At 43.8% G+C, this 11761-nt stretch overlaps 1 protein-coding gene across 1 annotated transcript in view; it reads right to left on the bottom strand.

Annotated features, from left to right (window-relative positions):
- Nucleotides 1-2144: 2144 nt before the first annotated feature.
- Nucleotides 2145-11761, bottom strand: part of LOC140069201 (Fc receptor-like protein 5) — a 33455-nt gene continuing 23838 nt past the window's right edge. The window contains exons 9-19 of the mRNA XM_072114620.1: nt 10081-10341; nt 9643-9924; nt 8831-9082; nt 7970-8233; nt 6199-6492; nt 5326-5598; nt 4373-4660; nt 3979-4281; nt 3758-3898; nt 3544-3604; nt 2145-3132 (exon numbers count right to left, since the gene is read on the bottom strand). Of these exons, the coding sequence (XP_071970721.1) occupies nt 3111-3132; nt 3544-3604; nt 3758-3898; nt 3979-4281; nt 4373-4660; nt 5326-5598; nt 6199-6492; nt 7970-8233; nt 8831-9082; nt 9643-9924; nt 10081-10341 (2441 nt within the window). The 3' untranslated portion in view covers nt 2145-3110. The remainder of the gene's footprint in view (nt 3133-3543; nt 3605-3757; nt 3899-3978; nt 4282-4372; nt 4661-5325; nt 5599-6198; nt 6493-7969; nt 8234-8830; nt 9083-9642; nt 9925-10080; nt 10342-11761) is intronic.

Raw genomic sequence — 11761 nt, 5'->3', positions numbered from 1 at the left:
CTTGGCTGGGGTTGTCAGATGTTATATTTGAGGAATTGGATGACCTAGTCAACCATTCAACAACCTTTGGGTTGTTGATCAACACACTGCCACTAGACGACAATGGCAGTTCTGGCCTCACAGAGTCACCCCTGCTGCGACATCCCCTTACTGTGCTGCCACCTCTGCCTGCTCCACCTGCCACCTTTCTGTCTGACATAGTGGTTTATAAACTACGTGGATTTGACAAGTAAATCTGGCTGTAAACTAGAGCCCCCAAAAGGTATTGCAATGTCCGTTATACAGATACCCCACAACTGACAGTGTAATTTCAGCCAATATCACTGTATAAACTATGTGGATTTCACACTTAAATCTGGCTGTAAGCTAGAGCCCCCAAAATGTATGGCAATGTGCGTTATAAAGATACCCCACAACTGACAGTGTAATTTCAGCGAAAATCACTGTATAAACTATGTGGATTTGACACGTAAATCTGGCTGTAAACTAGAGCCCCCAAAAGGTACTGCAATGTGCGTTATACAGATACCCCACAACTGACAGTGACATCACATAAGCCTGCCGGTCGCTGATTGGCTTACAGGTCTGCAGATGTCATCGGGGGTGTTCCTTTCTCCTTCCCAGAGTTCTCTGCCCCACGTAACACGTTGTTCTCGCGCCCATTTAGCAGAAACATGAGGGGAAAAAATCAGCATAAACTTCGGCTTCGTGGTGTTTCAAATTTTTCCTGAAATTCTAACCGAAGTTAGAATCATTAGAATCGATTCGCCCATCTCTAGACATGAGTAAATGAGAAGAGAGAGAGAAGAGACATGAGTAGGAGAGAAGAGAAATGAGTAGGAGAAGAGGTAGGAGAGAAAAGACACGAGTAGGAGAGGAGAGACTTGAGTAGTAGAGAAGGGACATGAATAGGAGAAGAGGTAGGAGAGAAGAGAAGAGACATGAGTAGGAAAGAAGAGACATGAGTAGGACAGAAGAGAAGAGACATGAGTAGGAAAGAAGAGACATGAGTAGGACAGAAGAGACATGTGTAGGAGCGAAGACTCATGAGTAGGAGAAGAGAAGAAACATGAGTAGGAGAGACGAGTCATGAGTAGGAGAGAGGAAACATGAGTAGGAGAAGAGGTAGGAGAGAAGAGACATGAGTAGGAGAGAAGAAACATGAGTAGGAGAAGAGGTAGGAGAGAAGAAACATGAGTAGGTGAGAAGAGACATGAGTAGGAGAGAAGAGACATGAGTAGGATAGAAGAGCCATGAGTAGGAGAAAAGGGCCATGAGTAGGAGAGAAGAGCCATGAGTAGGTGAGAAGATACATGAGTAGGTGAGAAGAGCCATGAGTAGGAGAGAAGAGCCATGAGTAGGTGAGAAGATACATGAGTAGGTGAGAAGAGCCATGAGTAGGAGAGAAGAGCCATGAGTAGGTGAGAAGATACATGAGTAGGTGAGAAGAGCCATGAGTAGGTGAGAAGATACATGAGTAGGAGAGTAGAGCCATGAGTAGGTGAGAAGATACATGAGTAGGAGAGAAGAGCCATGAGTAGGTGAGAAGATACATGAGTAGGTGAGAAGAGCCATGAGTAGGTGAGAAGAGACATGAATAGGAGAAAAGAGACATGAGTAAAAGAGAAGAGACATGCGTAGGAGAGAAAAGACATGAGTTAGAGAGAAGAGACATGAGTAGAAGAAAAGAGCCTTGAGTAGGAGAGAAGAGCAATGAATAAGAACGAAGAGACATCAGTAGGAGAGAAAAGACATGAGTAAGAGAGAAGCGACATGAGTAGGAGAGTACTGCTTTCAGAGCTCAAAGATAAAAGCTTCTTATGCACTCCCACTCTCGTGTAACGTCGTGGGGTGCACCTACGCTAGAGAGCCTCAAATTTAACACACAAAGTCCCACCCAGCGATTCTTGATGGTGCCTAAATTTTACTTTTAGATTTCACTAATTTTCGTCAATTCCTCCCCCTATATATGAGAAATCTCATGTCCTGACAATCCACACCCACTCTGTGATTGACGAGCTCCGTAGGTCTTCATAAATATGGGTTCTCAATCTGCTACACAGATATGAATGGACCACCAGAGCTGTAGATCCAACAGGACCATAGAGAACCCCCAAAATATTGCTACAAGTTTCAGTCCTGATTTTAATTTTTTTTTTATTTCTCTTTGTTTTTTTTTCTTGATCTGTAAAGTAAAAACTTAAAAAAGTGTGGTTATGTAAAATATTCACAATCTCAGAAAAAAATAAAAATCACAGCATTACTCGATGGTTATCAATAAAGCTCACTCTTTGGACACAGCAGAAAAATATTGAGATGATGATAAAGCAACTTAGGTTCAGATGCCACATCTGGGCCATAACAGAGGCATGATGGGAAATGAGGGATGAAGTAAGGACGTAAGGGGCATCATTTGGCCATGGACAGGTACAGCCTTCAGGCCATGGACAGGTACAGCCTTCAGGTCATGGACAGGTACAGCCTTCAGGCCATGGACAGGTACAGCCTTCAGGCCATGGACAGGTACAGCCTTCAGGCCATGGACAGGTACAGCCTTCAGGTCATGGACAGGTACAGCCTTCAGGTCATGGACAGGTACAGCCTTCAGGCCATGGACAGGTACAGCCTTCAGGCCATGCGCCATGGACAGGTACAGCCTTCAGGCCATGGACAGGTACAGCCTTCAGGTCATGGACATGTACAGCCTTCAGGTCATGGACAGGTACAGCCTTCAGGCCATGGACAGGTACAGCCTTCAGGCCATGGACAGGTACAGCCTTCAGGCCATGGACAGGTACAGCCTTCAGGCCATGGACAGGTACAGCCTTCAGGCCATGGACAGGTACAGCCTTCAGGCCATGGACAGGTACAGCTTTCAGGCCATGGACAGGTACAGCCTTCAGGCCATGGACAGGTACAGCCTTCAGGTCATGGACAGGTACAGCCTTCAGGTCATGGACAGGTACAGCCTTCAGGCCATGGACAGGTACAGCCCTCAGGCCATGGACAGGTACAGCCTTCAGGCCATAGTATGCAGGAAAGACCCAGGAGGACACATGTGGCTGGACATAGGTCATTATTGTGCTTTTCTTTAAAAATTTCTTCTCTTTTCAGTTTGGGGGACTGGAAATTCTGGAAAAAACAGAAATTAGGAATGACAAATTAATAGCAATTGTGCTCACTAACACTTGTTTCTCTGGTTTTGAAGGCTCCCCCAACAACAGCTCATCACAACGTATCCTGCTACTGTGATCCTCTGTGATCAGCCATGATCGTTGTGGGAGCCAGATTGGAAATGTTCAACTACAGCACCCCTGCAGGAGAACTGTGGTATTACACCGCTTATGGTGTCATCATTATGGTGTCTGTGTATTATGTGGAATTGTTTAGTCCTACAGAGGAAGTGAGATGTCATCTGTAGCTGTACTATCAATCATAAATGGAATAGTAGGTTGTATGAAATTGAGTGGCTGAGGCAAATATCTTCTTCTTTATTAGTCATGAACCGTGTTGCCTCTCAAGTCATCCCAGTAAAATACTGACCTCTCAAAATTCTCAGCATTTTCCACTAAAACAGCCTTATCTTCAATGTTTACCAAGGGAACTGGAAAAAACAAAGATAAGAGAAGGTAATAGTCCACCCCACACCACTCTGTAACTCCATATACAACCCAGGTCGGATCTAATTTTTGGTCTTCTCAAAGATGCGGTCAAAGATTTCGTTCTAAATCTCAATTGATAGATATTTTTTCCTTACCTCTGATATTGTGTAGTTTTCCTTGGAGAAAATGGGGCTTAAAAATCTTGTTCTGATACTTGTATGCAATAACAATGATGAGAATGATAAGTACCACCACCAGGACTATCAGGAATGGTTTGAGGTATGAACCACCTTTACCTATCAAAAACTCAAGATTAGATAAGTAGAATTTTTTGTATTATCCTCTACATCTGTCCAACACCATGCAGTAGACTTACTTGATATTTTTAAGGTCCAAATACCACTTTTGGAAACCAATGGTCTTCCTGAGGGGATGTCCTTTTCCACCCCACATTGGTAGGAGCCCTCGTGATATGGCTGTGCAGACTTTATATGCAGCACTTTTCCTCCTTCTCTGAACTCGTATGTAGCTGTGTCCTGTTTCAGGTTTTGATCATTGTGTAACCAGAAGAAGTTGGAACCATTACCTTGAGTCAAAGAGCAAGTTAATTTGACACTGTCTTCAGGCATCAAGTCAATTTCTTTTAAGTCGGTCAACAGAAAGGCGCCTCCAGGTGGCTCTATAGAAGAAAAACATACTATAGTGAGATGCCTTCAAAAATAGTCTGAACTTGTTGAGATGGGATCTGTGACACATTATTTATCTCTTACCTATGACCGTGATCTTCAGCTCATCACTCATACTAGAGGAGAAGTGATTGCTGACATTACATCGATAGACCCCGGAGTGCTCCTGCTGAAGGGCTTCTATGTAGAGCACTCTACCATCTTGTCGGATATTATACAATGCACAGTTCTTGGCTATCTCCTTGCCATTGTGCAGCCATGTAAATGAAATAGGTGTACCCTCATGCACAGAACATGTGAAAGTTGTATTACTTCCAACCAACATATTGGCATCTTGCTGGTCAACACTGATCTTGGCACCGTCCATTCGTTCTGCAAGAAAAAAATATGAGAATTGGGAAATTTCTCATCTATGGCAGGAGCTTTGCCCTATTGTAGAAGTCCAGGTATGTTCAGTTCCTTGTCTTCCCATACAATGCCCAGTACGTTGTGTGTTTTCCAGTTGAAAGCTCAATATCACAAATGAAAAGTAACCCCGGTGTCATCAGTAAGATGGTTCGCATTTGTTTTCCACGTAAGTGAGAGGTTTGTGGATGTTATAATAGCAATTCTCAGGGGATAGCTAGCTGCCCCCATACACAATTGAGGGGAAGTGAGATATGTAAGACTTGTCAACTCCTTTCTCAGTGGACAATGGTCCCTGTTTACGATGCAGGCCCTTTAAGTTCAGAGCATGGCACGGGTCCTCCTTGCTAGTTTTTTTGAGTACTACAAAAGGTGTATATGATGTACATTTAATTTTTTATGTAAGTCTCTTATTTGACTTGCATGATGATATGTTTGCTGAAGGCCAATGTCAAAACTTGCTACTGAAGGCTACTGGAGGTTTCACGACTTGTAATCAAACGATGGATGTGTTGTGAGTAGTGAAAAACCTCTAGTTGGCTAAAAAACTAATTTTTGGCCAGTTATGATCTATTTAGGACATGGACATTCTTATAAGCGGAGCAGGAGGTTAACCTAAAATCATGACTTACCTTCTACCAAGATGTACCGGGTTTCGCTGTATTTGATGATCTGCCTGTTGTAGTTATTGGCTGAGCACCTGTATTCTGCGGAAATATATGTCTGAGCCGCATTTATTCGGAAAGTTCTGCTATTTGAATAAACTTTGCCGTTCTTGTAAATGACAGGACGTATAGTGTCGTCCGCTACGTCTGGATGAATCGTGAAGTCACAGGTTAAAGTCAGGGGTTTTCCTTGTCGGATAAAAGTGGGGGACACTGATAGAACGGGAGTAGAAAAGGACTCTAGAATCAAGAAAAGAACAAAAAATTTGATGAGCGTAGTGACCTACACAGATCACATAGAAACACACATGGAGCTATGGCTCCTAAATGTCTTCAGAGTCATGAATGTAGAATAAAGCCACCACTGGAGGGAGCAAGACAATTGGTTTACAATTTTTGTCACACTACATTATTGCTCGGGGTAGAGGCTTTTAAAGGGGAGTTAGTAAAAAACAGAGCTCAATATTTAGGTCAAACCATAAGACGTGGAGAAAGACCAAGAATCTTACACCTCCCCATGGATAGATGCCCCTTTACAACACCTCAGTAAGTGTATAATAACTATTGGTTATTATCCCAGGAACCTGGTGACCACTCTCTGTCCACCAGTGGTTAGAAAAACTCACCAAATCCATCAGCATGTCAAGCTTTATGGTGACCAGCACTACTTGTGGTCTAGAAGAGTTTAGTCTAGGTTCCTAAAGGCACAGCTGGAGCTAGGCTTTCTGGTACCCGAAAAGGGTTCTGCTCTAGCAGAACTCTAGGCCAACGCAAAGTAACCTTTCCTCTCCCGAATATAGACACAAACCCAACAAATTGACCCATGTTTCTTCATATTACCTTCTACATTGATTTCCACTTCTGGGCTGCTCCTCACTAGACCTCTCAGCAAGTACTTGACATTACACGTATAATTCCCAGAATCCTTCACCATGGCTGATGCCATCTCATATGTAGAACTTGTACTAAAATCCCGAATCGAGTTTCCATCTTTGTAAAATGCGAATTCTAGCTTCGTACTGCCACGGAGAGGATTCAAGACAGGATTTAGGGCGACATTGCAGGACAGAGTGATGGCGGTACCTTCCACTGTTGAAGCTGATATTACCTTTAGTACCAGATATGTAAAGATTTCTAGGAAAAAGACATCCCATCACACAAATGTTATAACTAATTATAGGTGAACCAGAACAGCAAAGATCGGGTTAGTGCCGAACTTCCCAACCTTGAACATCATTAGAATTTTGGGGCTGGAATCGGCTCAAACCTCGTCCGTGATCAGTACTGGCAACAATCAGGACATTAACTCTTTGGATAAAAGTAGGCTGCGCACAAACCTCTACTAAAAATATACATTTACATACATATACATTGAAATATGTAAATATAATAGACATGAAGTAAATGGCCACATTAATGCACAGCTACATAAAAAACAAGATCCACAATGGTCTAAAGTGATTACAATGGAAAAAATATAATAATTGGTAGATCACAGGCTGGACTAATAGGATACGGACACTGAAAGGCCCAAGTGTCAGTCATACTCAGAAACCAGCCCGACGTGTCCTACAACGTATGGAACAGAACCCAATGGGAACCTTGTCCAGGGGCTGGAAGAAGTGCTGTGTTATGTTAAACGGCCATTGCCTCATCTATGGGTCCCTGTGCGTCCTCCTTCCACTATACACCCTATGTCAGTTTTGTCAGTATGTCTGTTTTAAAAATTGTGGCATCGTATAATCCAGTACAAGCCAATCAGAATATAAACCGAGGACCCTAATTTTACCACAAAAAAATTGGAAAACCTATTGACTCGAGTATAAGCCTAGGGTGGGAAATACATTGATCACAGACAATATATACCTAATCAGTTCCCTTCCCCCCTAGTATATAGCCATCCAGACCCTGTCCAAAGTATATAGCCAGCAGTCCCTTCCCTCAGTATATAGCCAGACCCCTGCCCCAGTATATAGCCAGCCTCCTGCCCCTGTATATAGCCAGCCATTATTCCTCCAGTATATAGCCAGCCATTATTCCTCCAGTATATAGCCAGCCTCCTGCCCCTGTATAAAGCCAGTCATCTGCCCAAGTACATAGTCAGCCAGCATTCTCCCAGTATATAGCCAGTCCACTGTCCAAGTATATAACCTGCCAGTCCCCTGCCCAAGTATATATCCAGCAAGCCCCCTGCCCCAGTATATAGCCAGTCAGCATTCCTCCAGTATATAGCTAGTCAGTCCCCTTCCCCCAGTATATAGCCATCCAGACCCTGCCCGCAGTATATAGCCAGCAGCCCCTTCCCTCAGTATATAGCCATCCTCCTGCCCCTGTATATAGCCAGCCCTCTGCCCCAGTATATAGCCAGCCATTATTCCTCCAGTATATAGCCAGCCTCCTGCCCCTGTATATAGCCAGCCATCTGCCCAAGTATATAACCTGCCAGGCCCCTGCCCAAGTATATATCCAGCAAGCCCCCTGCCCCAGTATATAGCCAGTCAGCATTCCTCCAGTATATAGCTAGTCAGTCCCCTTTCCCCCTTAGTATATAGCCATCCAGACCCTGCCCTCAGTATATAGCCAGCCTCCTGACCAAGTATATAGATTTTACCTGTGACAGGAACAAAAAGTTCTGCAGCATAATCTTTATAGAGGTAATTAGTCGCAACCGCTTTTTTTTGGCATCTATATGTGCCGGTCATACTCGGGTCAGCTCTTCCCTGGGCTAGAACAGAGCTAGAGTCCATAATTTTCAGGAGTTTGTCATCTTTATAAAACTGGGTCTGATGTAATTGTTGACTTTGCCGATGGCGACAGTCGAGGAGCAGGTCATCGCCTTCTAATATAAATGGAGGAGCCTGAATAACGAGATCACCTGAAAGATAGAACACAAATAATAGAGCTGAAGGTTATGTCCTTCTCTGAACAACATTTTGTTTGTTCTTTTTATTGGTTTCTCCAGGACAGATTAGCTCCGTGGAGACTGGCCGCCAGTAGACCGGAAAATCTTTCGGTGTGCCCCGAAACTGTCTAGCCAAGTGACAACTGGGTCACATTCAATTTAGGGCACAGGCCTGTCCCTAACTTAGTGAGGCCTTTACCCTACATGTTCCAGCATGAGTAGACGATACAATGTCATCTGCTTTGCCCATGTTGGCTTACGGAGTACTTTCAGCATAAGTCCTTTGCCCTAAGTTCACTGGCTGCCAGCACGGCAGCGGGAAGGCAAATCCGATACCATCTAAGTATTGTCCGAATCCGTCAGGTTGTCGGACACCCCCCCAGATTTGTGTCACATGCAAGCCGGCGCCGGGGCAAATCGGCACAAAACGGAAACCATTGGGAAACCCGACGAAAATGTGCTCCGCGGACCCTTAGTAAGTGCGCCCCATTAAGTCTCTGGCGGCCATGTTTCTTTTTCTGCATTATTATGGTGGAAGATGTGATAAGACCATTGACTTTGTTGACTTACCATTACAGACGTCCAGCCTGAGGGGCTCACTCATATGAGTATTGGTGGAGCGGCACTGGTAATACCCGCTGTCACTGACACCCGCGTCCTGAATAGTGAAGCTCTGATGAGTTCTGTCCATCCGGATCCCGTCCTTGTACCAGGAATACTCTTGTTTGTCTTTGATTTTAGGATCCACGTTACACGTCAGGGTCATGTTTTCTGTCGTCAAGATCTTTCCAACATTAGGTGTAAAAGTCACCACGGCCATACCTGACGGAAGAGAAAATGCTCTTTTTGGACCATGTAACATGTGGCTTATTCCTTGGCTTGCAGTGGACTTGAGGTTAATGTCGACCAAACAACCCCTCAGTCTACAATAGGTCCTGTTTTTTACATTCAAAATCTGCATTATTGACAGTAACTGGGATGGAACCCACCTTACCACCACCCTCCTATGTATCACTGAACTAGTCTAGAGCACCAGTTTATAATCCTACAAGGTTGATGCAGAGCTAGCCAAAAACCCATCGAGGATGACCCCCATTGCACATATGGGGGAAAAAATGTCTCCCCAACTCTACAAACGACATCTTTCTGTAGGTGTTTCCCATTGTTACAGGACTTATAACTAAGTTTATAACCTATTCTTATACTCTAATCCACCTATTCCCTCAGGTATTGGCCCCATAACTGCCATGTGTTGCCTTTTTATGGCATGTAACTATGTATTCTGGAGGTACAATTGACTTACAAGGTTGACATTTTATCATAGAATCGTAAGAATAGAATATGAAGGACACGTTTCTTCACTAAACACATGGTTGACTCACCTTGTACATCGATAGATACGGCTTCACTCATTTTTTTGACTGTTGCGCTGGAAGCTTTCACTTCACAGGTGTAACTCCCAGAATCCTCCAACTGGGCCGATAAAATTTTGTATCTACTGGACTTACTAAAATCTTGCACAATCTTTCCATTTTTGTAAAAGGCAAATGCCAAAGTGATGGAGTATCTGAATGGACTGCGTGTGGTGTGACAAGTCAGCGTCATGTCAGCTCCTTCCACCACCGGATGTAGATTTAGTCTGATTTCTGGAGAAGTAAAAAGCTCTAAAATAAAAATATAAAAGAAATAAAATAGTTATCACATCTTACACCCAGAGATAAGTCTACTAAGTACCAGTATGACAAAAGATGTAACTCCAGCCATGAGCACTAGGAGAACTAAGAACATTCTCCGAAAGTTATCAAATTTGAAAAATATACCTGCGACGGAAACATATCCCTCAGCGACATAAGTTTTAGATGACGACCCCGTGTTTATAAATCTTGTACATTTATATTTTCCTGTGGCGTTTTTGGAGACAATTCCAAGATCCAGGTCAGTCTCAGATCCCAAAAACTTTATCATATTGTCGTCTTTATAGAAGGTGGTATTTACAGCCGAGCCGCTCTTCCACATACTACACTGTAGCGTCACCTTGTCCCCTTCATGGATGTGAGGCGGGATCTGCAGGATGAGCCACACTGAAATAAAGATATAAAACAGTAGAAAGAATCTCATCATATGTATATAAATAAAGTATGAATTACATGAACATGATACTGAGGCTAGAGGGCAAAGCCAGGAGGCTGCCTGTAAAGGGGTATTCCAAAGAAGACAAGATTCTTACTCAGGATAACAAAATAACACATTCTCTAATTCACTGCTATTAACAAAAATACAGGATTTCACTGATATAAGTCCAACCTGTGTCTATCATTCCTGCTGTACACAATTTTGGTTGATCTCGGACCCGAACCTGGATCTTCTAACTTTAGAGACGGCAGACATATTGCTCTTCTGTCTGCACTGAGCTCCTCTCTGCCTCTAGCCCCAACCCTTGCATTCCAGGATGAGCTCACACACACACTGAATTCCTGCTGGCAAGCAACACATCACATTGTGAGGAGAGTAAAGCTACAAGCTACAGGCAGATAAGATCTTTATCCAGTGAAGAGGGAGGGAGGTATATAGTAGAGCTGACAGTATGTAATTACTGTGATAGCAGAGCTGAGAATGTCATGTTTAATATATTTCTCATGGGTCTCATCTCTCTTTCTATGTGTCAGGTGCTATTAGAATGTTCAGAAGCTAAATGAAGGTGTATATAGACCTTGTACCCTGATAATCTAAGCATATTGTCAGCACACAGCATCTCAGAGCACAGAGGGGTCATGAAGTATCTGCTCAGAGATTCCCCGCCTGGATTTTACACTTACCAACCTAGGGAGTGATAGGAGCTAAAACAGCAATAACACTATCAAATTGTAAATAAGGGTCTAAAAATGATCTATATTGTGTACACATCAATAGGGGATTGAGATGTGAGAATTTTCTTTTCATGGGCAGACCCCTTTCAAGCCCAGCACATTTTAGTCTTTAGTATTACAAACGACCGTATATACTTGTGTATAAGCCGAGTTTTTCAGCACAACAAATGTGCTGAAAAAACTCGTCTCGGCTTATACACGGGTCAAGTAAAAAATAAAAAACTTTATACTCACCCACGCGGGTCCCGATATTCAGTGTGAGGCTCCCAATCTTCGGTGCGGGTCCCAGTGGCTCTTCTTCTTTCTTCTCTCGCCGGCCAAGTTGCGTCCAGGTGCACACTATGATGTGGTGGTGTCGCTGCTGATGACGTCATCAGCCGCTACACCGCAGCATCGTAGTATGTGCCGTCGGCAGAACGCATGGACGCGACTCTGCCGGCAAAAGAAGAAAGAAGAGAAAAGAGGAGCCACCGGGACCCGCACCGAAGATTGGGAGCCTCACGCTGAAGACCCACTCCAACGATCCGGACACTGGAGGGTGAGTATTAAGGGTTTTTTTGGCAGGGGGCTGGCTGTATACTATATGGGGGCTGGCTGTATGCTACATAGGGGCTGGCTGTATACTACGTGGGAG

This window comes from Engystomops pustulosus, chromosome 7 (genome assembly GCF_040894005.1).
Source record: "Engystomops pustulosus chromosome 7, aEngPut4.maternal, whole genome shotgun sequence".
In the NCBI taxonomy this organism is placed as follows: Eukaryota; Metazoa; Chordata; class Amphibia; order Anura; family Leptodactylidae; genus Engystomops; species Engystomops pustulosus.
Note: the sequence above shows the minus strand (reverse complement) of the source record. Positions and strands in the feature narration are given on the sequence as shown.